The sequence below is a fragment of the Rhodnius prolixus genome, unplaced genomic scaffold (genome assembly GCF_049639745.1).
Source record: "Rhodnius prolixus isolate KJV_2025 unplaced genomic scaffold, Rpr scaffold_15, whole genome shotgun sequence".
Classification (NCBI taxonomy): Eukaryota; Metazoa; Arthropoda; class Insecta; order Hemiptera; family Reduviidae; genus Rhodnius; species Rhodnius prolixus.
In genome coordinates, this window is record NW_027411605.1 from 7246668 (window position 1) to 7274166 (window position 27499).

The following is a 27499-nucleotide window of genomic DNA, read 5'->3' on the forward strand; positions in this document are numbered from 1 at the left end:
GGTTATGAAATAAAATCACAACAAGAAAAAACAAAAACTACAATAAATAAAGCTTCAGAGATAAAAATTAAAATTAATACTTATTTTGTTTAAGAGTTATGATTAAAAAATAAATAATGGTTATAATCTAATCTGTTCAAGTAACTTTTTTTTACCATCTGACTACCACCTGAGGCGGGAACTTTGGATTTACTTTTGTGTCTTTATCACTTGGCAGTACTCCATCACTTATATTCATTATAATTGTCGCTAAAATTATTAAAATGACGAACAACTGAATGTGGAGATATTAGTACTGAACTTATTTATTTTGCTCAACCAAGTAGATAAATTTTGTTTTAACTTTACGGTAAGTATTCATATTTCTGAGTGATTGTACATGTCATTTAAGATGCCTAAAGAAGATGAAAGCGTATCTTTCGGAAAGCTTAAGTTGGAAACGTGGGACCTTCCTCTTCATATAATTGAGGTAAGATGGTACCAGTTATTCTATATGTGCGTTTCAATTACAAAGAAGTAATTTTCTATTCCTGCTTTATATAAGAATTTGAAAAAGAATTGTGTGTCAAAACTGGAAAAAGTGAGTTTCTGTGAACTTCATTGTGAGAAATTAACAGGTCGCATTAAAAGATAAATCCTAAACTTTACGATTTTCAAAAATTAGTTTAAAGGTAATGTCGACACTTACGTTTGTGACAAAATAGTTTAGTCTTTGCTGGAAAAAATTATTTCGCTTCACACTAATTCGAGGTAAAATATCGAAAAGAATAAAAATCATTCGCTAGAATAGTAATTTATTATCTTGCAGAAATACAAACGTCGAGGTATAAGTTGCATGTTTCCTTGGCAAGTCGAATGCCTGCTACTAGAAGATGTCCTCAGCGGACAGAATTTGGTATATTCTGCTCCAACCTCAGCAGGTTTTTGCTCCTTTTTTTTTTTTTGTAAATAATTGACTTTTTAATCGTGCTTCATGTATCTGCGATACAGTTTTCATTAATAATTTCATTGCATTGTTTATCCTACTCTTAACCTCTTCTTTTTTTTTTAAAGGAAAAACATTAGTGGCGGAGATATTAGTACTGAAAACTGTGTTAGAAAAGAGAAGAAAAGTAATTATCATATTACCTTTTATTTCTGTCGTCAGGGAAAAAGTTCTCTATTTACAGGTTTGTTTGATTTTTAGGTTTATTTTTAGCAAGATAAGGGATTAGCACAGTATTAATAAAAGAACTGAAGCAGGGGAGGATCAGGCTTTGCATCTTTGCAGCTGCTGAAAGCATACACTACTTGGAATGCAGCTACTGTACCTTGTGAGTCACAAGTTGTGACTACAGTTACATCAAGTAGATCAGCAAACTGCTATGCTAAATGGTTATAATGCTACCTCCATAATTTAAATTCCTTTATAATATTAATTCTTTTCAAGTACTAAATTAATTGGGGAGATGGAACTTGCCTCAGTCCTACACTTAAAGAAATTCCTATAGCATTGACTTTGCACTGGTAGTCAACTAGTTTGCTTTCTGCTCTCTCACAGTTTTTTTCGACATTATTGCTGCTAATATTTTCATTGGGCTTTAAATAAATAAATAATGTTTGTAACTGCTACTAGTTTTAAGGAAAGTATTACTTTCTTTTGACAGTTAAACTGAAACAGGGTTTCAAGTTCTCTTATACAAACGTGGTAAAAATCTGGAACCAATCGGAATGAAAGAAATTACAAAATCCTGATTAGTCAGTCCTATTTAAAGTCTTATCAAGCTGGTTTTATTTTCTGTGTGTGTTATGAGTCTGACAAATTATTCTTTAAAATAAATTTCTGTGGTTTTCTTTTATGTTTATAATAATTGCATTTAAAGTATTTTGTAATATTTTTTAGGATATTCTGACTGGTAGTGGTATTAGAGTGGAAGGTTTCATGGGCTCTTACAATCCTCCAGGAGGGTTTCGAGCTGTCCATGTGGCAATATGCACTATAGAGAAAGCCAACAGTCTTGTTAATAGGTATTGCATTTAATTTATCCCAGAAATGTATAAATTGTCAAGCTATTATCTTGTATTAGTATTCGCGTTATAAATCCGTTCAGTAGGGTTGTTTGGTAATTGAAATAGTCATTATTACATCAGATCAGCCTAGAGAGAATTTACAAATTTACAGATTACTGGAGGAGAAGAATTTTGATAAAATAGGATGTGTTGTGGTGGATGAGCTGCATTTAATTGGAGATCCTCAGCGAGGTTATCTGCTGGAACTATTACTGACAAAAATTAAATACATTTGCAGCAGGTAATATCTATTGTGAATCTGAAATCTTTCTTAAGTTATTCATTTTATTTTCAAATAAGATTAGATTAGAATATGGGACGGATGCCAATCCCTTGAAATTCTGGCAGGAGCGCTCTCGCCTTTTTAAAAAGTCCAGAGTTTTCTCCCATATCGGTATAAGCAGACCTACATTAGAGGCTTTTGGCCTTGACCGATACCGCTGGAGATACATCATTTGCAAAAGAGGAAGTTTAGGACTTTTATGTTGCCTGCTAGCCGAAGAAATACTTTTCCAAATTACCCAATGAATAGAGTGTTCCTCGAAACATCCAATAGGACTTGATTACTGGGTCGAGTGAATGGAATCGTTAGTTCGTACGACTGCACAAGAGGTCTCCTACGTCAGTCCAAATTTAGATAGGAAACATGCCTGACAAGAAACCTAGCTCTGAATACTAGTAGAGACCGAAATTACTTCCCGCCTGCTTCAAGTAGCATGTTAAATTTTAAATACTTATTGTTGAACGATCAATTAATTGCAGAGGCGCAGCTGAAGTTCAAGTAGTTGGAATGTCGGCCACTCTACCAAATCTGAATGATCTGGCTAACTGGTTGAATGCTACCCTGTATAAAACGGATTTCCGACCAATACCATTGAAAGAGTTTCTCAAAATTGGACGTAAAGTTTTAGATTCAAAAGAACTTCGATTTAGTCATGAAATAAATTCCACTTTGGATATTAAGGTAATGTAAAAATATATATTTACTGGCAAAAAAATTAATTAAAAAAAAAAATAGATTTGAGTGCAAACAACTTTTCTTTCAGGATGATCCTGGTGATGTAATATATCTTTGTGTTGATACTATACTGAAAGGCTTTTCTATATTGGTATTTTGTTCGACGAAAAATTGGTGTGAAACTATGGCTCAGCAAATTGCAGTGGAAATCCGTAGAATAGGCAAGTATCTGGCATTTCTAATTTTGTAGAGAATTCGCTAGAAACTATTGTGAATAGTTGCGATGATGCACATATTCGTGTGGTATTAGTATAGTAATGAATTATGCCAGTAGCGTTAATCAGTTTTGTATTCCCAATTCATGATTACAATAGTATCACAAAGATTTGGGATTTCTACATCTTTCTCGAAAATTTTTTTTTTGCTACAGTGCTACTGCAATCACCGAAAAACATTATCTCCACAGTGACAAATAATTCCACCTTCGATTCCGGAAGAACTACTTAAGATATTCATAAAGAACATTCCTTCTAAAACCCTCCACCATTCATGGAGGGAAGGGACAGAATAAATAAGAATTTATAAATAGTTCGAAAAAATAGCTTCAATTCTTGAACGTTGACGTGTGTACTTTTATAATTAGTCTTGAACCTTCTTATAACATCATTTCTGTTCATATTTTTCTTTATTTTGACAATTATATGAGAGTTTGGTTGAACCAACTATTTAGAAATGCAATATAAAATATTTCTATTTTTGCGGAATTTGTTACATGCTGCCATTAATAATAGCTATGGCTGGCTAGCAGAGTGAGATATTTCTGATCATACTTAAAAATCCTTGAAGTACTAACCAATATTCAACAATCAGTACAGGTAGAAGTCAAAATGAAAGTGCTTTGAAACTTAGAGAACAACTCAATTCGGAAGCGATTTCTGATATACTGGAACAGTTAAAAAAATGTCCTGTTGGGTTAGAATCATCTTTAGAAAGAAGTATATCTTTTGCAGTCGGGTATCATCATGCAGGTAAATTTGATTATATAACAAAATTAAATTTCTTTAAGTGCTACAATTTGTATGAAAAAAAAAATCAACTTTTTAGGACTGACAATGGATGAGCGTGATATAATTGAAGGGGCTTTCAGGAAGAACATCTTAAAAGTGATAGTAGCCACGTCAACTTTGTCTTCCGGAGTGAACTTACCGGCCAGGCGAGTTATAGTGAGATCACCTTCTTTCGCGGGTCGTAGGATGGACATTCTCTCTTATAAACAGATGATTGGTCGGGCAGGCAGGATGGGCAAGGATACTGAAGGTAATATTAATATTATTTATTTCTGTTATTAGACTGTTCTAGATTTTGAATTTGACCTGATTTTCTTTTTTTGAGATAAAAAATCGTAAAAAGTGTCCAAGTCTTAGGTTACCAAACATTGGGAGTTATTTACATCCTCTGAAGGGCCATTTTAATCTATTGAAGTTTCTAACCATGAAGTAAGGTTATCAAAAAATTATATTTCCGAAATTAGGAATATGCAGAAAGTTTGTTCTCTGGCAAAATTCACTGAGACAAAACAGAGCGGTATGATTTCTTAAATACAATTATTCATAGCAGTTGACTAAAGATCTAAAGATTGCCTCTGAATTCCTTAGATCAACAACTATTACTGTAGGCCCTACGAAGTAGAGTTCCCACTAAAGTGCTATTTCATTGTTGTGTATATTTTTGTATACACTATAACCTTAGGAAAAATTTATATGTAACAAAAATTCAAAGTTTGGACCTTGATCAATTAAGAGAAAGTCTCATCAGATAAACAACAAAGGGTTCCTCAGAAGTTGGTACTATAGATAAACTAATTATACTTTGCAGACATCTCATTAAAGTAATAATGCAAATTTATTTCAGGTGAAAGTTATTTAATCTGCACTGAAGAGGACAGACATTTTGGAGAACAGCTTGTGAAATCCGAGCTTCCAGCCGTTGCGAGTTGTTTGGGTCAAGGAAATCTGTCTTCCAGTCTTAAGAGAGCCCTAGTAGAGGTTATAATTGTTTATCTATGTTATTATCATCATTGAAGTAATAGAGTTTGCAAGGTTTGCAAGCTTGTTTCTTTCTATTTACTTACAAGCATTGATATTAAAGTTGAAAATGTGGGTAGATCAATAGATCTGGATAAAATCAGTGATATTCATATCAGTATTTATGCCTTTAAATTTTTGTTTGATTGAAGGTAATTGCCAGTGGGATGGTTAGCAATAGATCGCAGGTACTAGAATATACAAGTTGTACACTCCTAGCGGCGACATCTAGCCAAGATATTCTGGAAAAAACCATCAAATCTTGTTTAATATACTTGGAAAAAAACAATTTTATCAACAGTGAAACTAACTCAGATGGTATGATCGCGTCCCCGCTGGCGGTCGCGTGTCTTAGTTCTTCAATGTCTCCAGATCAAGCTATTATACTTCTCAAAGAATTAGACAAAGCAAGGCAATGCTTTGTTCTTGAATCTGACCTGCATGCCATATATCAGGTACATTTTGTTTTTACAGTCATGCAGTTAGAGTAACAAAAGTTCTACGATAGCTGACCATGCAGAAAAAAAAAAAACTGCCGCGGATCTACAAAATATTAAACATTATAAGTAAGCAAACAGTGTTGAGGAAATGGAGATGGACACTGTCTTTAAATGAACCAGGAAAGTAGTCAACATTTCATGCCGGAAAATCTTACCGAATGAATTTTTCAGTATTAAGACTTTCTCTAAAATAGTCCTTTCAAAGAAACATTGAAATTTTTACACGAACCTTTTATTTTCTCTCACTTACGATTAAGAGAAAGGAAAAACGAAATAAAATTACGTATAAATGACGAGACATCAGAGTGTTTGACAATGGATTAATTATGCAGGTGACTCCGTTCTCAGTGTGTGATCATGTTTCCATTGACTGGATGAAAATGTTCACGATTTGGGAAGGACTTTCTTTGAACTTGCAAAAAGTTGGGAAATTAGTAGGCGTAGAGGAAGGTTTCTTCATCAAAGCCATGAGATCTGCTATAAATCTGAATTCAGATAAATACGTTAGTATAAATTTTATTAATCACACATGTGTATTTTATAATCTTGATTCAAATGTCAAAAAGTTACCTCCCTTTAGGTAAGAAAATTATCCGTGCATAAAAGATTTTATACAGCGTTGGCGCTACAAGAACTTATTAATGAGGTACCATTAAAAGAAGTAGCAGAGAAATTTGGTTGCAACAAAGGAATATTACAAACATTACAGCAATCAGCTTCAACATTTTCTGGTAACTCAAATAAAATTTATAAAAGTCAGACCCTGATTCCGTTCCGATATATTTAATTTATAAACTTTTCTTCAAACAAAAAATTATAGAAACTCATTTAAACACTTAATTTTTTCCTATAAAAGAAACAATTCTGAAATTTTCTTTAAAATAAAGAACTTATCTTCTATTGTAAGTGTTATTTTTTGCAATAACGCAGATTAAATACATTTCTTATAATACAAACATATTGCTATTGCAATTAAATTTGTGGAGTTACAGAAAAATCAAAAGCTTTAAAGGGATCATGAATAAAAAACAATCTCATTCAGAAAGTGATTTTAGTGGATCCTGAAAGAAATGAATTGTTTTCATATGAAAAAGCATTTACTTCTTAAACCAACCCTACCCCCCAAAAATATTACAAATTACCACAGGTATTACAAATATATTTTCCAGGTATGGTGACTATTTTCTGTCGAAAACTTGGTTGGAAAGCTTTGGAAGTTGTGCTGGCAGAGCTTGGTGCTAGAATTCAGTTTGGCGTGCAACGTGAGCTCCTGGCGCTAATGCAGTTGGATTGCATGACTGGAGTGCTGGCCAGATCATTGTACAATGCAGGCATTGAAACACTTACGGATTTAGCTCATGCACATATCCGCGAAATCCGGATCGCTATAAAAGCAGCTACTCCTTTTGTTAGGTAAGTATTTGAAGAATTTAGAGGAAAGTTCAGTTTAAAATGTTCTCTTTGCTGGGAAATGAAAACTCTTTGTGACTATAAACATATGAATTACTCAGTTTTCATCAACTTGAAAATCTACAAGGAAATTTCATAAAATTCTTTCATCCTGTGTGCGCCTTCAAAAGTAGCTTTCTTAAATGGAAAACTGCCCAATTGGCTTTGTACTATTTCAATTTACTTTTCTTTTACATGTCGATTCTTACACCTGTCAACATTCCACTTTCAGCTGAATCATTTTTCTCCTAAAAATTATGGGTTTGTATAGGAGAACTAGTGTTGAAGAACATTTCTATTCGTAACTCGTATGAAACCATGGTTTTTATGTAAAGAATTTTCTGTCTATTATTATTTATTAAATATTGAAATTTTGAAATATTTTTTGGTTACACTTGAAGTTTTTCTTTCACTTCGGAGGCTAGTCATTGTAATTAGTTGAGAGAAGTGCATTTTAAGAGTACTTGAAGAATAGTTGAAGTACTTACAGTGAACATCATTGATTGCAGTGAACATTCCGACGTAACCGAACCAAGTGAAAGAAAAACTATATGCTTACCGGGCCGGCCAGGACTTACCGAAGTGGAAGTCGCCGATCTTCTACTGCATGAAGCTCGTACTTATCTAACGGTAACTTTTTTTTTAAGCAGAACTTATATTTTCAATTCTTTTTACTTTAATGTATCATTATTACTTAAAATTTTTATCAATATCTACTCGCTCAAACTTTCTGCGATACAAGGCTGGGTAACCATTTGGATTATATTAGGTCTCCTAGTAGGCCATGCAGATTAAAGAACGCATGCATTGCACATGCCTGGTAGTAAATTGCCTATGCGAGGTCGCGTTTACTTTGGTTATTTGGCACACTTCCCTTATTTAAAATTCTATCCTTCGACCCTTTGTAGGTAGTTAGGAGGAAGAAAAAATAAAGATATGCACGTATTTTAGTGTGGAAAGCTGTGGGCCTCGAGGTACGGCTCTTCGGAGAAGAAAAATCTATGCCTTTGTACTGTGGCCAAAATCTTCTATCAGACTGTCAAGTCCACTTAAACAAACGGATTGAGATGAAGAGCTATCTAGTAGATGCCGCAGTAGCCTCCTTGGGTTTGTTGGACGCATAAGGAATACGTCTGTCCCTCCGCTATCCAAAGTAATCCCGCAATCCTAGGAAAACATCATCTCTGAAGTAAGCAGACAAATCTATTAGGCCAAACAACCTAAGCTATTCGACTGACATCTTGTTCATTTCATAAATTCTATGTAATATATAAAGTAATCTTTTAAACTAATGTGCCGACTTGCAGCGAGAGTACATAATTTACTTCGCTAAGGAGGCCTCGATTTTAGATTAGTTCAAATGATTTTTAAAGTTTAATACAGTAACTGCTTTATTGCTTCGTCCTATAGCAAATTAAAAACCTAGCCTGGAAGAAGCAATCAAAGTTTACTCCCATCTCAGAATTGAACCCTACACCAGACGAAAAGTATAACACCTCAGTACAATGTAATCCGGAAGAAATCGTTATCAAGTCCTCTCAAGGCGACTACCTGACCCTTAAGAATTATAAAAAACCAACTTTTTTTTGTACCTCTGTCCTTTACTTTGATGGAGTATCAGTTCTGATTATTTTTTTGCAGAGGGCATTAGGTGCTCAGAATGTTAATTGGAATGATGAGGATGAAGAATCAATTTACAATCAGTCCACACTTTCGCCCACAGAATGGAGCTCAAGACGTGCTAGCAGCTGTATGCCAACCACTGATAACAAAGGACATTCACAATTAATTTTTAATAATCATATTGATAAGAATCCGAGTGATACTGAACATCCTAAGAGTGAATCAAACTTAAATCTACCCAAAAACGAAAGTAGTATCAAAAGGGATAATGAAGAAAGAAATAACATTCAAAAAGATCTAGTAAAAGAAATAATCAAAGTGGAAGCCTCATTAAATCAAACAGAAAATATTATCTATAATGTGAATGAAGTGTTGGTGCCAGAAACTCAAGACTTCAATATATCAGCTTTAGAAGATTCAACAGCCATTAACAGTTTTAAAATAGCAGACGTTGATTTTGTATCAAAACCTAAATTTGTAACAAATATATCAGAAAATTTCTCATTGAAGTTTAGCGAATCTTGTTTAGTCCCGCAGAATATCATCGAAAATAAAAGCAAGAAATACAGTATGGACTGTACAATCAACGCTTTTGAAAATATGTCAAAAAGACTGGAAAATAGTAGTACACCTATTGGATCTCCTGAACTTAAAGACGTCGGTGTAGCAGACAAAAAGTGTGCAGTAAATTGTGAAAATACGATATCATCTTTGGGTAACAATCGAAGTTATGATTTATTTGATTCTCCGTTGGAAAGTAACTCTAGAAATATTGAAGTTGCAACTAATCAAACATTTTTAGAGGATATGGATCCAAATCTAGGAGGTGACAGTCTTTTACAAGTTTCTTTTGGACAAGAAATTAATGGGTTGAGTGTTGTACAGAATAGAGGCACAAAAAGAAAAATTGCAAGTCCTCTCAGAGATAATATACACAGTCGTAAAAAATCTTGCTTTGCTGCAGAAAATAAACTAAAAAATCTTGGAAATCAAAGAAAAAAAACCAGTAACTCCAGTGTATCGGACTTTTTTGACAGTTTTGAAATGAATACTCAAGTGGAAGAGGTTATCAGTAAAAAGCCAGAAGAAGTCTGCCCATTAGTTCAACCCACAAGTTCAGAAATTGTAATTAGTAAAGAAAAAGAGAAACCTAAAAATACTGTGATGGAATCATTTTTGATTGATGCTTTTGATGATACATTTGACGCTCCAATTCAAGAGGAAACTATTAAAGTTCTATTGAAAGACTTCCGTGTTCATGAGCAGCCATCAGTTTCTAAGGATGAAGTAATGAATATTTCTGACCTAAGATCTGAAGATCTTTTTAGTAAAGATATCAGGTAGGTGTAACTGTTTTTAATGAATGAATGCATTTTACTGTAAGATAAAACTTTCTACTTTCTTTTATGCTTGTAAGATGTCAATGTTAAGTTTTTAAGGAGATTTGAGTCCGAGAAATGTGTTTACTGAAGAAACGGAAAATCGCAGAAAAATCGATATTTTGTTTTTAGGAGCTACTTAATAACTCTTTACTAACATTTTGGTCAACTGACAAAACTATGTTCTCGATTGCTGAAAATATGGTTAGGTCCGCAGCATTAGGTTTTGGCAGGGACAGTTTAGATATAACTAAACAAGGAAAAAGCTAATTAGTAAAGCTTAAATGAACTTAATTCTCCTAAGCATTAATTTATCCTAAAAATTTATTAGGATACCATGTGCTATATATTTTACTCAGAATAAACATAAATGATTGGCGATTAAGATAATTGTAATCAACATAATTTGTGTTTTGCAGCGTTAATAAGGTGGAAAAGAATAAAGGAAATTGTAAGATTTGGAGAACTCCGACAAAAAAAATAAACAAAACAACATTCTCTCCAGCAAAAATATTTTCTCCTTCAAAATCAGCAGTAAAATCTCCTCATAGTAAAAGTAAGTTGAAAGACAAGTCTCCATCCAAATATCCGTCCATAGGGATCAGCATTATAAAACAAAGTAAATCGCCACAGAGGATGCAAGGAAATACTAATATCTGCGTTGAACAAAATCAAGGTGGGCATTACTTAGGAAATGATAATAAAATCACTGCAGTAGGGAATGCTATTACTATTAACCAAGAATTGGATATAAACAAAGAAAGCTCAAATTTAGAATCTTTTAACAATGGCAGCGTTAAGGCATGCTCTGAGACCTCTTTGATAAAGGAATTTCTATCGAGTATGTTGAACAGAAAAGAGGCAGCTTTCTCTTTACAATTTGAAGATGTGGCCGAAGAGCAGGCGCAAATTATTGGTGCTAAACTGTTGGCCAAAGATATTACACGGAAATCATACAAATTCCAATATAAGTCTAAAGCTTTGACAGCAATGGCTATCACATGGGGACAAAAATCTTACTTGTTTGAACTTATAAGTCCTGGTAAGCCTTAATGATTGTTTTGTAAAATAATTTTTATTGCATGATACAGAATTATTATTAATAACTTTTTTTTTGTCTTACTATTAACTTTCAGATTGTGGATGTTTTAATACAATTAAATCTTTAATGGAGATGAAACAGATAAAACTGTGGGGCTATGAGACAAAGGTTCAGCTCAAATTGTTATCAAAATGTTGTAATGTAATGGTCGGATGTGAGCTGTTTGATGTTTCTGTTGCCAGATGGCTTCTGGTGCCTGACGAAAAGATATATAGCCTTAGAGAGTTGGTGAGTGCAATATTGTATTTTTTTAACAAAATAGACCTTGCTGAGTCCCTTAAGTTAGATCTTGTTATTCTATAAGGTGGCTCTTCAAATATTCAATGTTGCTAAACCGATAAAAAGTTAGATTGTAGAAAATTTAGAATAAAGTTGGAAAATGGGTTTGAAAAACTCACACTTCTTTCCCTAGTTCCAATTTTCGTGATATAAGTGACAATATTCTGCGAGCAATAATTTCAGCAACATATTTAATTCATAGTAACAACATATGGATAGAAATACCGTAAAGTTCTCATAAATATATTTTAAAGAGAAGCGCAAATACAAAAACAACAAATACTAAAGATAAATTGTCATGTAATTCACTGAAGTCAGTACATGAGTGTAGAATACTGAGTTCTGCTCAACTGATTTCGAGAAAATCGCTACAGATCTTAGATAAACACATTAACGAAAGTCGCACTTCCGACAATACCTTTTTCTTCGAACGTGGAATTTCAGTAACTCAAAATCCTCCATAAAATTATATAAGTGCTAAGTCCTACATCACATTAAAACAGCAGTTTCGAGGGTATTTACCCAATTCTAGCTGAATTGGGCTAGAGTTGGCAAAAGAAGGCAATAGTTTTGTCGAAACGTTGGTATAAAAAAATAAATATGTTTACAAAAATTTTTTTATTGACCGCTCCTGAATATTCCAAAAGCAAAATCTATCAACAAGGTCGAAAAAACTAATCCATCATAAAAAGGAAATATCAAGGCTTTGCCAAACGTGACGATTATAACTAATTTACATAATTATTGAAAGTTTTAAAATTTATATTAAAAGTTATTAACGTGGTTCTTCTTTTTCAAGTGAAGATAGTAATTTTTCTTGCTTTGCCTTAGCCCGTTCTGCTTTTAATTTTTTCTTTTGATCTCGTTCTTTTTGCAATAACATTTCCTTAAATTTCTCATCTCTAGGATCAACTTTAAAGCCAAAATGTCGTCTAACCTCTTCAATAAGTGCATCTTTCTTTGCTTTTGCAGCCGCAGCTGTTTGTAACTTTTTAGCAGCTCGGTCGGCGATTTCTTTCTTCCATTGATCCAACTTTTTAACATTGTACGCCAGTTTAGCTTGCCTTTCTGATATTGTTTTTTCCTCCTCTTCTCGACGCTGACGTACTTTTTCCCACATTTCCGGAATTGTATAAGGATATGCCACTTTTTCATATTCCATTCTTTCTTCAATTTCTTCAGTGCTAGGCCACAATGCGCCTGGATTTACTCCACTTTCATAGCCATACCGCCCAAACATTCTTTTCTTATATCTCAGTGAACTATGAATGTCACAAACAGGTTCATTGTAAGGTACCTTACCATGTAAAATATTGTGGTGCTGTGGTCGAAGCATTGATTTATTCCTTTTTGCTTCTATCTCAGCCTCCTTTTCTTCCAAATATGCCTTAAGATTATCATCTCCTCGTACGCTATACAATTCAGATGGTGCTTTCTCTTCAGAAGCTTTTGATAGTAATCTGCAATTACTATTAATTAATTTTAAATAACTTTTTCGAATAACAGAGCTACGCGAAATTAGTTTACCGAAATTCATTGATAAATTCATTGTTAGCTACAGACCTTCGAAGTAACCTCCGAGAAGGTTTTACGCCTTATAACAGGTAATTGGAGAAGGTTATATAATTTGTTTCACAATTATTAACAACCATTTATAAAAGTTTTTTTTTTGCTTATAAAAGTTATTTGTTTTAATTAAATTATTATATTTTTTTAAACATGAATTTTTTTACCAAAATATTGAAGCTTAGTGGACTGAATTTTAAATTCATTTTGCTCAAAATTCAATCTCATTTAATTATTCCTCTTAAATTTGAAAGTTATTTTTAATTATTAATTGATTAAATAAAAATCAAATTGACAACATCAAAATTAAGATAATTCATATTCCCTTTTATTGGTAGCGAGAGCTTTAATAACTAACCAAGCAAGGTATAACCTTCCTTGATACATAAAGTTTGGTTTTGAAGGAGGTCCCATGTGGAGGTGGAAATCGTAACTTTAGAGTTTTTGTTTTAATTAGTGAATAATTAATAAAACTTTGTGATACATAAAGTTGAAATGAAGCGAAAGTATCTCAAGTCTTCTAAATGTGACGAAATCATTTCTGATACTGTGCAAGGTGAGGAAGAGCCGAATCTTTTTTGTTCCATAAATGAATCTGATAGCAATAGTGAAGATGAAAGGGAAGAGGAGGAGGAGGAGGAGGAGGAAGAAATGAGCAGCGAAGGTGAAGACTTAAGTAGTGAATCCGAAGGAGATCTTGATGAGGACAATGATAGTAGAAGTGACAATGAAAATGGATCAAAAGAACCTTTAGACGAAAATGAAACTGTTAGTACTAATAAGGAAAATGAAGAGCTGCCAGACGCCGAATGTAAACATTTAAATAGCGCCCCTGAAGTAGATGAGTATGAAGGAGGTGACACTTCTGACGAAGAAGATATTCGCAACACCATAGGTAACATTCCGTTAAATTGGTACGATGATCACGAACACATAGGATATGATTGGGAAGGAAACAAAATTGTAAAGAGTAACCAGGGAGATCAGTTAGATTACTTCTTAAAGCAAATGGAGGATCCAGACTTCTGGCGATCTGTTAAAGATACCCAAACAGGTCAGGATATTGTACTTTCTGATAAAGACATTGAACTTATTAGAAGATTAGGTGAGCATAAAATTCCAGACAAAGATTTTGATGAATACGCTCCTTGGATAGAATGGTTCACTTCAGAGGTAATGGAAATGCCTTTAAGAAAATTTCCAGAGCATAAGCGTTCTTTTGTACCAAGTAGGGATGAAATGAAACGAGTTTCTAAGTATGTTTATGCTTTAAAAATGGGTTGGATGAAATCACGTCGTGCTATGAGAATGAAAAGAAAAGCTGAAAGGGAAAAGGGTCCTCAGTTTTACATGTTGTGGAAAAGTGACGATGCGGCGGAAGAGATGCGCAGGATACAAAATCATATACCAGCTCCTAAACGTCCTTTACCAGGACACAATGAATCCTATAATCCTCCAGAGGAGTACCTATTCAATGAGAGGGAAAAGAAAAAGTGGGAGAAAGAAAGGAAGTCTTTAGGTAATAAAAAACTCCATTTTGTACCCCAAAAGTACAACTCTCTAAGGGAAGTGCCTGCCTATAAGAGATTAGCTAGGGAGAGATTCCTAAGATGTCTTGATCTATACATGTGTCCAAGAGCGGTGAAAATGAGGTTGACCATTGAACCTGAAGATCTATTGCCGCAGTTGCCAGACCCTAAAAGTCTTCAACCATTTCCAACTACTATGTCAATGGTGTACAAAGGACATAGAGACATGGTTCGTTCAATTGCTGTTGACATTACTGGCCAGTATTTAGCATCGGCTTCGGACGATGAAACTTTGAGGATCTGGGAAGTTAATACAGGAAGATGTCTTAATATAGTGCCTTTGGGAGGTATTGGAAAATGTGTTGTGTGGTGTCCAAGTTCAAGAATTACTTTGGTGGCAGTGGCAGCCGACAAGAGAGTTCTACTTATAAATCCCAAAGTTGGCGATAGTTTAGCACAGAGTAAGACGGACAGACTGTTGGGTCAAGTGCCATCGGAAGAAGTGACAAAAATCACCTCTGAAAGGGTAAGAACTGCGGTGAACTGGGAGCATGTCTTTTCTGGTGAACAGTATGATGTAGGTGTTAGAATCATAATTAACCACTTTAAAGAAGTGAAACAAGTAGCTTTCCACGGTGCTGCTAATTATTTTGTTTCAATATTACCGGAAGGTCAAAATAGAGCGGTGATTGTACATCAGTTGACTTGCAGGTCTTCTCAGCTGCCATTTTCAAAACCAAGAGGACTTGTTCAAGCTGCCTTATTTCACCCATCAAAACCTAGACTTATTGTCGCCACACAGAGGCATATACGTATTTATGATTTGGTTAAACAGGAAATGGTTCAAAAATTGATGTCAAATTCTAAGTGGATATCCAGTATTGCAATCCATCCTGGTGGAGACAATATGTTAGTCGGAACATATGATAAGAAGTTGTTATGGTTTGATTTAGATCTTTCATGTAAGCCGTACAAATCGCTGGCTTTACACAGCCAAGCTATCAGAGGTGTTGCCTATCATAAAAGATATCCACTCTTTGCTTCAACATCCGATGATCAAAGTGTAATCGTATCCCATGGAATGGTCTACAGTGATCTTTTACAGAATCCATTGATAGTTCCTTTAAAAAGGTTTTCTAATCATGAAAAATTTAATGATTTCTCTGTATTCGATGTAGTGTTCCATCCATATCAACCTTGGGTATTTACTAGTGGTGCAGATTCAACAATAAGATTGTACTCCTAATCAGCCTTCTTTTAAAAGTACTGGCAGTAAATTGGACGGATACAGTTTTTTAAAGAAGATTTCTAAACAAGTTTTGGCCTCCATTTATATAAAAACAAGTGTACATATTTTTCTTTATAATTATTGAATTTGTGGTGAATTAACTTTTTTCTAAATACATTTTTGAATAGCAGCTTTATTTTTTCTAGACAATCTATAAAAATTTGTATAGGCTCTTACAATGTGAACCTTTATCTACTTTTTGTTTATCTATTTTGTTTAATTATTATTATTTTTTTGTTCGAAATTTCTAATATTTATGTAAATATAAACATTTTCAAAAAAAAGGAGTTTTCCGCGTTTGTATCACATCAAGCCCTTCATTTAACGAAATCTTTGTTTGAGACATGAAAATCTTGATTTTTAACATCATCGATTATCGTCTAGCCCAAACCTTAGATCTGGACTAATCCAGATTTCTACTAGATAGATTACATTGTGTTATTGTATCATGTGATTATTCGAAAAGTTTTTTTTATTTATTTTAAAATAAGAAATTCACAAATATTTCTAGAAGTAAAGATCTTTTTGTTATCTCTTAGCTGTCTGAGATTAAGGGATCATGTAAAGTTTATTATTTTAATTTTGAAACGAACTAGATATTTACGGGGAAATGCCTGGGAGTCCCTTAGAGCTCCTGTTCGGTGGAGGATAGTATTGTCTATATCGAGAGAGCACTATCTGTCTAGAGGCCGTGCGTTGAAAATTGCTCAGTGCCCCATTGTAGATGCGCTTTCAATTAAAAAAATTCAATTAATGCGCCCATAAAATTGAATCAAACTAACAAATTAGTGCTATAAGAATTAATTATTACATATCGTGACTAAAAATAAACCAAGAGCCATTGTATTCAACTAATTTTATTGCTACCATTATGTTTTTTTATCACCAGGTGTTTTTATTTATTATTGCGTTCCAGTCATCATCAGTTAATAAACTAACTTTTAATATAGCAGCATAATATTCTGAACACTTGAAAAGTGTGTCCTGCGAAGTTTAAGTTATGTTTCTGTAATTAACACTAATTAATTCCTATAACAAAGGATTTGTATTACTGATTTGCTGACCTTCAGCTTGTATTTAAAATGTAAACTGGAAAAAAAGAACAACTAGTTTTCAATTACTTCCTCTTCTAAAATCCTATTACGATTGAAATTTATTATTTCATGAAAATTGATTTTATGTCCGAAAAATGGGATTTCACATCTACCTCAAAAGTACCATTTTATAATGGTACAAAATGATGCATGTATTTATACATATATAAATAAATAAAACAGCAAGCAAATCAAAATTAGAATTTAAGCTAGATTCCCGAGAAAGAGAAATTCGTCACAGTTTGAATTATTTATTTTTATTTGAACTCATAATGAGCGTATTTATATGTTCAACATTGATTCCATGAAATTGATATCAGTTTTAACTGTTTAAATTCAATTTAGGCAAACAAATACAATGTTACGTCAAATATCCAAGACAGTCAACTGAGTCAAGAAACAATGATGATCTGGCAATTGCACAATGTCCTGCTAAATAAACTGAAACACTACAATCTCCTTCAAGTATTTCGTGGTAAATTTAAAAATTATTAATTAAATCACTTATTAAATGGTTGAATTCCGTTTATTAATACTGGAAGATCTTAGCACACCTCTTTGGAAATTTTTATTGCCAGCCATTAAAAGTTGTTTAAAATTTTGGCCTTTTCATATTAATTAACTAAATTTGAATTTGTGTTTTTCACAGAAGTTGAAATGCCAGCCCAATTCATTTTAATGAATATGGAAATATCTGGAATTAAATTCAATCGAAAGGAAGTGCAGGAACTGTGGTCTAAAGTGGAAATCACTATGAAAATATTAGAAAACAAGGCCTTCCAGATTGCTAATAAAAAGTTCAACCTAGCTTCTAGAAACGATTTAAAAAAAGTAGATACATATATAATTTTTTTTACCTTATTTATTCTATTCCGGCAGAATTTGACTTTTTTATTCTATTCTTTGTTGTTACAGATAAAAGAACTACTTAAAATTAAAACTGATGTGGAAATCAATCATCCACTAACAGTGATAGTCAGAAATTGGAGAAAACTCAGTTCACTTAAAAGCAGAGTACTTAATTATGGTTAAACAATTTTCATGTGAAGATTAACAAAAAGCAGTCAGCTTTATTAATACAAATATGTTTGTTAGACACTGAGCCAACTGTTGATGACAAAAATGACTGATGATCGGCTGTTTGCTGAATGTTGTACAAGAACACAGACAGGGAGAGTGAACATTTACGATCCTAGCTTACAGAATGTTCCCAGAGATTTCTCGGTGGATGATGTGTTGTTTTCAGTTAGATCAACATTTACACCTGCTGAAGGTTGGTTCACAATATATGTTCACAGTATTAAAACTGTCCGGTCGGACAGTTGTATAAGGGTTGATCGTCAAAAACTGCACGAAAAAGCGTAACGTTGAAAAACACCCAACTTTGACAATTTTTTTCTCTTTTTCTATAAAAGATAAAATTCCCAAATTTTCTTTAAATTATAGGGCAAACCCTCCTTAATAACTGAAATTTTTTTCCAACAACCCAGATCTAATAGGTTTCGAGAAAAAAGTTGCTGAAAATGAGCAAAAACGGCTTTTTCAAAAATTGTTCTTGTTGTTGTTACCTTTTTTGTAAACAACGTAGCGCCTAAACGCGCGAACCAATTTTCATGAATGAGGTGTCATTCGATTCGGAATTTTATGTAGATGTGCCTTTTGGGAGAGGAGTTAGCCCCCTTTATGTAAGGCCCCCTCCAAAATTATTATTACTAATTACTCTGTAAATCTTGGCCCGATTTTGATAAAATTTGGTAGGATGATAGGGTTAGGGCTCCCCTACGTAACAATAAAGTGACGATCTGCTCTTACACTTGTTAAGGGGAAGTACAGCAATCGTTTCAAATGAACCGATTTTCATGAAAAAAGTATCATTCGAATCGAAATTTTGTACAGATTTGCACTTTTAAAGTCTCGACGGTATGCCTCATAAGGAGGGGAGTTTGCCCCACCCAAATAAGGCCATTTCTAATACTATTATTATCAATATTTCTATAACGCTTAGTCCGATTTTGATAAAATTTAGCACGAAGAAGTGATTAAAGCTCCTCTACGTGGCTGTGAAGTGCTATCATGCTCTTACACCTACTAAGAGGAAGTACTGCAATCGATAAAATTATCAATGAGTTAACCGATTTACATCAATGAATTGTCGTTCGATTCAAAATCTTTGCCCCTTTTAGGGAGAAGTACTGTAATCGCAGTTTATTTTTCTTGCTCCTCTTAAAAGGAAGTACTGAAATCGCAGTTTAATTTTGCTATTTACGTACAAACACCTTCCTATTTTATTCAAAACGCTTTCTCAAAAAAATTGTTATTGAGGATGGTTTGGGGACCGCAACTATAATCATTCTTTAAAAAGATCTCTCCAATGGTAGTTACGGTTCCAACTTAACACCTTATCAGGTTATAATGATATAATTGCTTATTCCAAATTTTAAAAAAATCGGTAAAGCAGATATTTAACTTTGCAAAATAGACAAAAAGGAAAATCTATCCAAAAGGTACAAAAATCTCCTTAACAAAAACTTACAGTTTAAAAAGTTAAGTATAAGGGTTGATTAAACGCCAAAAGGTACACAAATCAGCAAGTACCCAACATTTCATTAATACTTCATTGATATTGTTTAAGTAATTTTACCGCATTAATTTTCATTAATATTTTTTAAGAATTTATTAGATGTCACAGACCCTTATGCTGGCCAGTTCATTCATAATATTTTTTTGTTATAATTGTGATAAAATGTGAATTATATCTTCGTATATATAGGTACTTTATTTTAACTCTATTCCAAATTATTCTCCGGATTTATCTTTAATGTGCCCTTTATTCTAAAGTTGTCACATATACATGCATTTTAAATTAGAAAAAGACAAAGTTAGAGTCGACTACTGTTTAAATTTGAATCACGAGGATTTAAAACAACATTTCAGTCTTGAATTCGTCTTACCGAAATATTCGTGAGCACAAATAACACACAGTTAATAATAACAAGTAGATTATTCAACAATAATTATTCATTTCTCAATTGTAATTTAATTTAGTCCCCCTAATTTTACTTATAGTAAAATACTGGAATAATTAGCTGTCCTAAAAATATGCATATCTTATTTATTTTATATTACATATATACAACATTGTGGGAAGAACACCTAGATTGAGAATGTAATTGAAGAAAACTATATTATTTGCGATAAAGCCAGATTAATTATTATCTAATATTATAAACGTTTGACTACTACATAAAGTAACAATTACTTTAATCGAAGAATGAACTTAAACCGACGATTTTTATTTAAGAATAAAAATAAATAAATAAAATAAAATCATTTATGTTGGTGAAAGCATTTTTTAAAAAACGTTTATGAATTTTTTAGCCTTATTTTTTTTTTAAATAACGTTTTCTTTTTAACCTGTAATTAATAGTTTGATTATTATAGATAAATAGATATTACAGTCAATCTGCTGTGCTACTTGAACAAATATTTTGTAGATGAAAATGGCCAGCATAAGGGTCTGTGACATCTAATAAATTCTTAAAAAATATGAATGAATATTAATGCGGTAAAATTACTTAAACAATATCAATGAAGTATTAATGAAATGTTGGGTACTTGCTGATTTGTGTACCTTTTGGCGTTTAATCATCCCTTATACTTAACTTTTTAAACTGTAAGTTTTTGTTAAGGAGATAATAGATGGCTAAAATTTATCAAAATTTCCCACAGAAAGATGGAAAAAGCTTACTATTTCTTCTTGGCTTCTGGCGTCCCTGATTAATGTCAGATTAACATTACAAACATTAATAATGATTTGTACGAAAAAAAAACATGGCACCCAAGTGACAATGATTTAATTCGTTTAAGCGTGTCTTTTTCTCTGAATTCTCACCGGTCTTTCCCTTTTTATCCACCTTCCTAAAGTTAGTGTTTGGAAATGTGACTTCCACTTGTAAAGCTTTTGTTCGTTGCCAACGTACTATTTTTATTAAGGCATGCTATCTTTAGCCTAAAGCTTTCTGGTGGAAATCAAATTTCTCTTTACAAACTTTTGAATCTTAATTAAATCTCTGAAGATGGATGACATTCAGAAGAAGCAAGTTAGAATGAGTAAAACAGGTGATCTAAGACGGATGATCCAGCACTGCCTGGATGTTCCGAATAGAACCTAAAATAGAAATTCCTGGATAGAACCGAATATTAGGTCACAAATAACGTCCAGTGGAGTGTTGTGATTGCCACTTCTACAGCAGCTAGCTCCGCTTAAAAGTCACGAGTATCCCATAACGTATTCCACTTGTTTCAATCTGAGTGCACAGATAAAAAAAAACAGCACCGTTTGTTTCAACAATAAACCTTCATGTGAGTCTTCACTTATGCCATTCTGTCTTAATTTGGATCTCTCCTTACGATCTACTCTTTCCTTAGCCACATTTTCATACAATAGATTTTTATATTTAATATTGTTAACGTTAATAATGAAATTATTAAACTCCACGTTAACAATAATCTTTTCTCTATAAGGAAATGTGTTACTGTCGGCGGACTTTTGCCAACTGGAGCTGAGAATACTAGCACATTACTCTGGAGACAGTTTGCTGACGGAGATGATCAAAAGTGATCTTGATGTATTTATCAGTATTGCTTCTGGATGGTTCAATGTACACCACAGCCAGGTAAGCTGGTTGCTTTTAAAAATAATCAATAATCTATGATGGTTTCTCCACCTTCCTAGAACATAGATCCGATTAGACCCAGAGAACGTTAGATATATTTAACTTTCTCAACGCAGCCATGATGATATATTTATTCACAAAAATAAATAATAAAATTCACTAACTTCATTTTTTTAATAACTGTGCTGAAAATTATTTTTTTAGGTAAATCAAGAAATGCGTCACCAGACCAAACAGATATGTTACGGCATACTGTACGGAATGGGTGATCATGCTTTGGGAGAAGTACTTGGAGTTAGCACGGCTGAAGCTGCGGAATTGGCTGCTAAATTCCGTTTAAGATATCCTGGAGTGGGCAGATTCATTGAACAGACTGTAGAGGAATGTCGAAAAGTTGGGTATGTGAATACACTGACTGGCAGATACAGACGATTACCGCATATTAACAGCAGTAAAACTGCCGAAAGATGTGAGTTTCATTTTTACCTTTATCTCATCTCGCTTACATTTATATTGATGTCCTAAATGGACGGATCTTTGAAACGTTGGTATTCATTTGTACTTCGTATGAAGCAAAAACTACATAATTCGTAATTATAGTAAACATTTCAGTGCGGAGAACATGATTAGACTCTCAGAGGGTCCGATATGTTCACGGACACATTTATATTGATGTCCTAAATGGACGGATCTTTGAAACGTTGGTATTCATTTGTACTTCGTATGAAGCAAAAACTACATAATTCGTAATTATAGATGTTAAATTATCATTTTTAGTTATAAACAGTGGTAATTGAAAACGCTTGGTTATAGTATTAAACATGACTCAACTTCTTACGGATTGGTCTCGTTCCTCTGACAAATCATAATTTACATTCTGACTGAGCAGTACTTACCGAAAGTTGGAATTACGTATTTCATCGTTCATATTTTCTTCGCGTTGGACTAAAACTTGCTGTCAAATATGTTAAATAAATATATTAAAATTCTGAATTAAAAATTTTAAAAAAAGAAAAAAAAATAAACTATTTATAATTTTAATATTATAGTATACATGTTTATTCTGTTGCTACAGAAAATGAAAAGAAACAAATTAGGCTGTTTTTATAGTTTTACATAAGATTTCTCTGGCAATCTTTGCAGAAGTAAGATGTATTAGATAATAATTGTAGTTGTAGAATGAAGATGTCCAAACTGTCTTACCTTTTAAGAAAAGGTTTTGATAAACCTTGACTGTTGCGTAGATGTCTGTAATTATTAAAGAAAAAAGTATAATCAGTCATTAAGTTTAATCAGTCATTCACAAGTATAGGTCAACTGCCACAATTTTCTCAATTGAAGTTCGTCAACTTCATCAAGTTTTCTCAGTAATTCCCAGCCCACTTGCTGAGTGCTCAAAACATACTTATTTTTATAAATTTTATGAGAATGCAATCCGAGCACTAAACTTTGACACAGCCTTGCACAAACACATATTTTTATCAGTCTTTCTTCATCTGCTGTAAGTTTCCTACGTTTTCTGTAACCGTTGATGATATGTTGCCCGTACGATATATCCTTAGAGTGAATCAACATGTAACAAATACAAATGGCCAGTTCGAACAAGTAAGGTGAATAGTGGGCATCGCCAAAGTCCAGCAGTGCTTTGATTTGTGTACCTTCTTCAGTTATCAACAGGTTCTGTTCGTTGAAGTCCCCATGGATAATGCCTCTCTCTAAAACAGGAATTAATGGTAAAACTTGCTGTTCAAATTGAGCAACATATTGCTCGACTAATTGTAATAGCTGTTGATCTCTTACGGCATAATAATATCTACGAATCTTCGTTACGTTTTCTAATGCCCAAAGAGAATTACAACTATTGTAGGCTTCATGTTCAAAACTTTCTAACGCACTGTCAATATCGGCCATATAAATACCTACATTCTCGTAAAGTTCTGCTGATGGTTTACTATCATTCAACAGGAAGCCCGGCTCAAATCTTAACATCTTGATGGCATGGAAGACTCTAGGGCTGCTTGCCAATTCTTCCAGTGAATAAAGATTCCCATCTTTGTTCAAAATTGGGACAGGTACATTGAAACTGTGTTTATGTAAGTGCAACATTAAACAATTTCCCGCTTCAATCAATATTAGATTTTTAGAATCTTCAGCGTTGATTACTTTCAGCACGTAACCGTGTGGCCAGACATCCTTGATGTTCTTGTTGTCGCACAATTTTCTATCCGCTTCCAGTTTGAAGTTTCTGTCATCATATCCGTTCAATTCTTCTATACTAGTCACCTTGATGCCATATTTAGCTTCTGCTAATTTTATTGCTTCATCTTTACTCAATTCGGGTCTCTTGTTATCACTGCTTGAATTGAGCACACTCATTATACAAAAATCAAACTACTACTTTATGTCACCTGGAAAAGTAGAACTATCTGGAGCAGACTGAGTTTAACGAGCTCGCCAGCCTCGAATCAGTGTTTAAGGAGAAGGGCAATTATGAGTGGAGGGGAGACAGTGCGCCTTGATGCTAATTGAACTCTATCAGATTAGATAGGACATGTTGATAGATAACAGACCAGGCCCTTCCTCCTAAGCCTTGTTTTATTTTACATTCACTACCTTCTCCTGATATTTTTCAATCCTTATGTTTTAGAAACTTCACACTAGATATTTCGTTCCAACAAGAAGGTTTTGGTCAAAATCGCCCTCCAAAAGTGTCTTGAGATCTTTTTTTGAAAAAATATAGATTTTTCTCAAAGTTGCATCCTAAAACTTTCGAAAACATTTTTTTCAGATTATCATTTCCGGATACGTAGTGATTACTTTCCAGAATAAGATCTAAATCTTTATAAAAAGACTGAAATACAGAAGTTTTGAGCCTTTTCTAATAATTTTTCATTAATTGGTTTCATTTAATTAAGTTTATAACAATTTATTCTGATGAACTATCGTTGCTTAAATAATTTACATCATTGTAACCGTATATCTTGATAAAATCAAGTTATTTTCCTTTATAACTTTATCAGCTTAAAACATTATTAATGTAATATTTGTCGAAAGAAATACATTATTTCTTTGTAATAACATTGCAATATGTAGAGAGACAGAGCGAATTATTCTAAAACATTACTGTAACTAAACGAATGATTCGTAGAGTAAATACGGCGAGAGGAAAGAATGAGGCAATCGACCTCAATTCAGATCTGCCGGCTGCTTCTTTCTCCACTTCTCTTAATTTACTAAATTCACCCTTCAAGTTTACAAAATTATTTATTTATTAATAGAGTGTATCGAAATTTAAATTATTTATTTTTTTTTTACAGTGTCTAATTTTTTAATTGTCCAAGAGTTTTCTTACATCACTGTAACCAAGAAAAGAATAGAACCTGTAATACGTAATGTCTTCATAAATAATATCATACCTTTTTAAGTGCAAGCTGAACGCCAAGCAGTGAACTCCCAAATTCAAGGATCAGCCGCGGATATAGCTAAAAAAGCAATGGTGAACATAGAGAAGCGGTTGACCCAAGTATTTCCTAACAGGACGAATGTTCTGCAGAAGGGCGGTGAAGCGGCGCATCTGGTCCTTCAACTTCATGATGAACTACTTTATGAGGTGAATCCATATTATTTTGCAGTTTTAAATACAAATATTAAAAAGTTTGTGATTAATTGGAAACAATTTTTAGAAAGCACTCAACTAAGGACAGACATTATTATTTTAATGCGAACTTATTTGAACTTAATTAGCGAAGCGTCAATGTATTATCTGGTTAGTTGTAACCGAGGAGAATCTACAATTGTTCTTAGTCATATTTCTTCTAAAATTGTTCTCGAATGGCAACTACGCTTTTCTCTGAATTTTGTATATTACATTCTCATAGATTTATCTCTCTCTCTTTAAATAATTTTTATAAGACTAATTTTAAGGTATTCTCGGATAGGAGTTGGTGTAGGTTTTCCTGGTTGGTGAAAGGTTAAAAACTGTGTCGTATTGGTAAGAATACTGTAAAACGAATGATTAATTAAAACATAATAATTAAGATTAACCAAAAAATACCAGTTGTTAAAATATTGTTTATATTTAATTCAAGAATGCGTTAAGTTGTATAACAATGTGAGGTACGTAATTGCTGATAAACATGAATAAAAGTATAAGAATGCAAAAAAGTTGTATAAAAATATGAAAAATAAGTTGTTCTGTGTAAGTATGAATTTGCGGAATGTGCCTCATAAGGAAATGAAAGAATTAAGAAGCTAAATTGAGTTTTTCCACTGAAAATGTTAACGTTAGAATTGCTGTTTACTGAATGCTTCATTCTAGGGTATGGACTTTAGACATTTGATGCATAATTCATGTTGGCCAACACCAAATTTAATTTTTTACTTTGTGAAGTATCTGGTAAAATTAAATTTTGTAAAGGAATAGCAAATGTGACTATTTTGTTATCATGGTGAATGAGTTTAAGAATAAAAATAAGGTCAATCTGTTGGCTGCGGGGTATCACAGGCTGGTTTGGAAGCAACATCCTGAGATCTGTGTTGTTCAGAGTTTCTGCAGGAAAGTACGATATTTATGATTAACAATAAGGCTATTTGGGATGGCTTCAAGTCTACTAGTCAAGGTGATCAAAATACTGTACAATAATTTAGAATTGTATGAACTAGAGAGATTTTTTTAGAGAGAATGTTTTTATGGTTTTAAGAATATTGAATGTACTTCCATATCCGGGGATATATACTAGTTTTTTAGGCTTCCTCTATAACGCAGACAATAATAGTAACCATTTCATGAGTTTTGTTGCAAAATATTTCTTATTTCTAATTTATTCCCAACAATATGTAGTTTTATTAAAAAAAAAAAAATCAATTAATAAGCGGGGTAGCGCCCCTTAAATGATTACTAGCACATTAATTTACTTTTCAGGTAGCAGAAAACAACGTTCACATGATGTCCAGGATAGTGAAAGAGGAAATGGAGAACACCTTCCATTTGAACGTTCCATTGACTGTGGTCGTGAAAATTGGAAAATCTTGGGGCCAATTGAAGAGAACGGAAATCAGTTGACCTAAATTCTACAAATTATTAAGATAAATTTAACTTTTAACTAGGAACATAGAATCCAAAGATGATACAATTTATTAGTATTCTAAAAAGTTTTTCAAATCTTTCAAATTATTTATTTGTGACGGTTATTTAATCTTAATTTTAACACAGATCATTCTATTCAGTTTGAATTTTTTGTTTTAATTCATTCATTTACAATTCAATTCATTAATATTTCAAGTGATAAGGACTGCTATGAATGTGTATTTATTAATAATTTGTAATTGCATTAAAGCACTTAGATTCTAAAGTCGTACAGCCACTTAATGCGCATTCAATTTCTTGCCAAAGAGGTTCTATAAATATGTTTATTTCTTAAGTAAATGGTTGGATTGTAATGTTAGGCAGTTCGTTTTGATTTCTCCAATCATGATTGTGAATTTCTAACAGTATCCTGTTATACTGAAGGTCTTCATCGGGTTGCTGAACTTCACCATCCTCCCATAAAATGATCCTTTTCTCTTCTCCTTCACACTGTCATACTGTCCTGGTACCTACCTGCACACAGTCTTCTCATCTTTAGGCAGTTTTAGGCTTGTTATTCATAATTTTTTCAGAACTCGGTATTGAAACCATGTCATTTTCGGTCCAGTATTACCTCCCCAATACCTAAATGTGTCTGTACACATTGCTACAATCTTACTTTCGCATGAGTTAATGAGAGAATAGGTTTACTAACACTCTGGCATTTTGCGGAAGTAAAACAGTATTTAAACCCTTTTCCTATCTTATGAAAGCAAAGGATCGTTTCATGCTATAATTATTTCTTTTATAGCTATCGTACTTCGGTGAACACTTCCTTAATATACTTGAAGAAACGTT

General features: G+C 33.1%; 4 protein-coding genes across 7 annotated transcripts; 2 read left to right on the forward strand and 2 right to left on the reverse strand.

Moving 5' to 3' along the window:
- The first annotated feature begins 231 nt into the window (after positions 1–231).
- On the forward strand, positions 232–26920 carry PolQ (DNA polymerase theta). Of its 4 annotated transcripts, none has more exons than XM_074129663.1 (26): positions 232–469; positions 809–920; positions 1054–1169; positions 1883–2007; positions 2162–2290; positions 2812–3013; positions 3096–3232; positions 3887–4035; positions 4112–4324; positions 4919–5052; positions 5244–5546; positions 5924–6094; positions 6172–6322; positions 6761–7004; positions 7550–7670; positions 8682–10003; positions 10462–11084; positions 11179–11372; positions 17246–17375; positions 17550–17731; positions 17816–17914; positions 17996–18173; positions 21425–21576; positions 21781–22045; positions 25002–25186; positions 26498–26920. In XM_074129663.1, the coding sequence occupies exons 1-26, from the start codon at positions 380–382 to the stop codon at positions 26636–26638; spliced, it is 5868 nt and encodes a 1955-aa protein (XP_073985764.1). In that variant the 5' UTR covers positions 232–379; the 3' UTR covers positions 26639–26920. The 4 variants fall into 4 exon arrangements, with proteins under 4 accessions (XP_073985764.1, XP_073985767.1, XP_073985765.1 ...); XM_074129664.1 differs by lacking the exon at positions 232–469 and adding an exon at positions 540–671; XM_074129665.1 differs by lacking the exons at positions 232–469; positions 809–920; positions 1054–1169 and adding an exon at positions 1239–1374.
- Positions 12023–13022, reverse strand: CRIF (growth arrest and DNA damage-inducible proteins-interacting protein CRIF). Its single transcript, XM_074129672.1, has one exon. The coding sequence runs from the start codon at positions 12970–12972 to the stop codon at positions 12199–12201; it is 774 nt and encodes a 257-aa protein (XP_073985773.1). The 5' UTR covers positions 12973–13022; the 3' UTR covers positions 12023–12198.
- Positions 13335–15936, forward strand: LOC141454949 (ribosome biogenesis protein BOP1 homolog). Its single transcript, XM_074129668.1, has one exon. It carries the CDS (start codon positions 13485–13487, stop codon positions 15762–15764), a length of 2280 nt encoding a protein of 759 aa, XP_073985769.1. The 5' UTR covers positions 13335–13484; the 3' UTR covers positions 15765–15936.
- LOC141454951 (hydroxylysine kinase) lies at positions 22722–24059 on the reverse strand. The gene has a single exon (XM_074129671.1). It carries the CDS (start codon positions 23950–23952, stop codon positions 22873–22875), a length of 1080 nt encoding a protein of 359 aa, XP_073985772.1. The 5' UTR covers positions 23953–24059; the 3' UTR covers positions 22722–22872.
- Positions 26921–27499: the final 579 nt, after the last annotated feature.

What these genes read in the sequence shown, in the direction of transcription:
- PolQ (XM_074129663.1), top strand. Translation starts at nt 380, where the DNA reads ATGTCATTTAAGATGCCTAAAGAAGATGAAAGCGTATCTTTCGGAAAG. An exon ending in CTTTTTAGTAAAGATATCAG is followed by an intron (nt 10,004 to 10,461) that starts GTAGGTGTAACT and finishes TGTGTTTTGCAG; the next exon opens with CGTTAATAAGGTGGAAAAGA. An exon ending in AACATTTACACCTGCTGAAG is followed by an intron (nt 18,174 to 21,424) that starts GTTGGTTCACAA and finishes TTTCTCTATAAG; the next exon opens with GAAATGTGTTACTGTCGGCG.
- CRIF (XM_074129672.1), bottom strand. Translation starts at nt 12,972, where the DNA reads ATGAATTTATCAATGAATTTCGGTAAACTAATTTCGCGTAGCTCTGTT.
- LOC141454949 (XM_074129668.1), top strand. Translation starts at nt 13,485, where the DNA reads ATGAAGCGAAAGTATCTCAAGTCTTCTAAATGTGACGAAATCATTTCT.
- LOC141454951 (XM_074129671.1), bottom strand. Translation starts at nt 23,952, where the DNA reads ATGAGTGTGCTCAATTCAAGCAGTGATAACAAGAGACCCGAATTGAGT.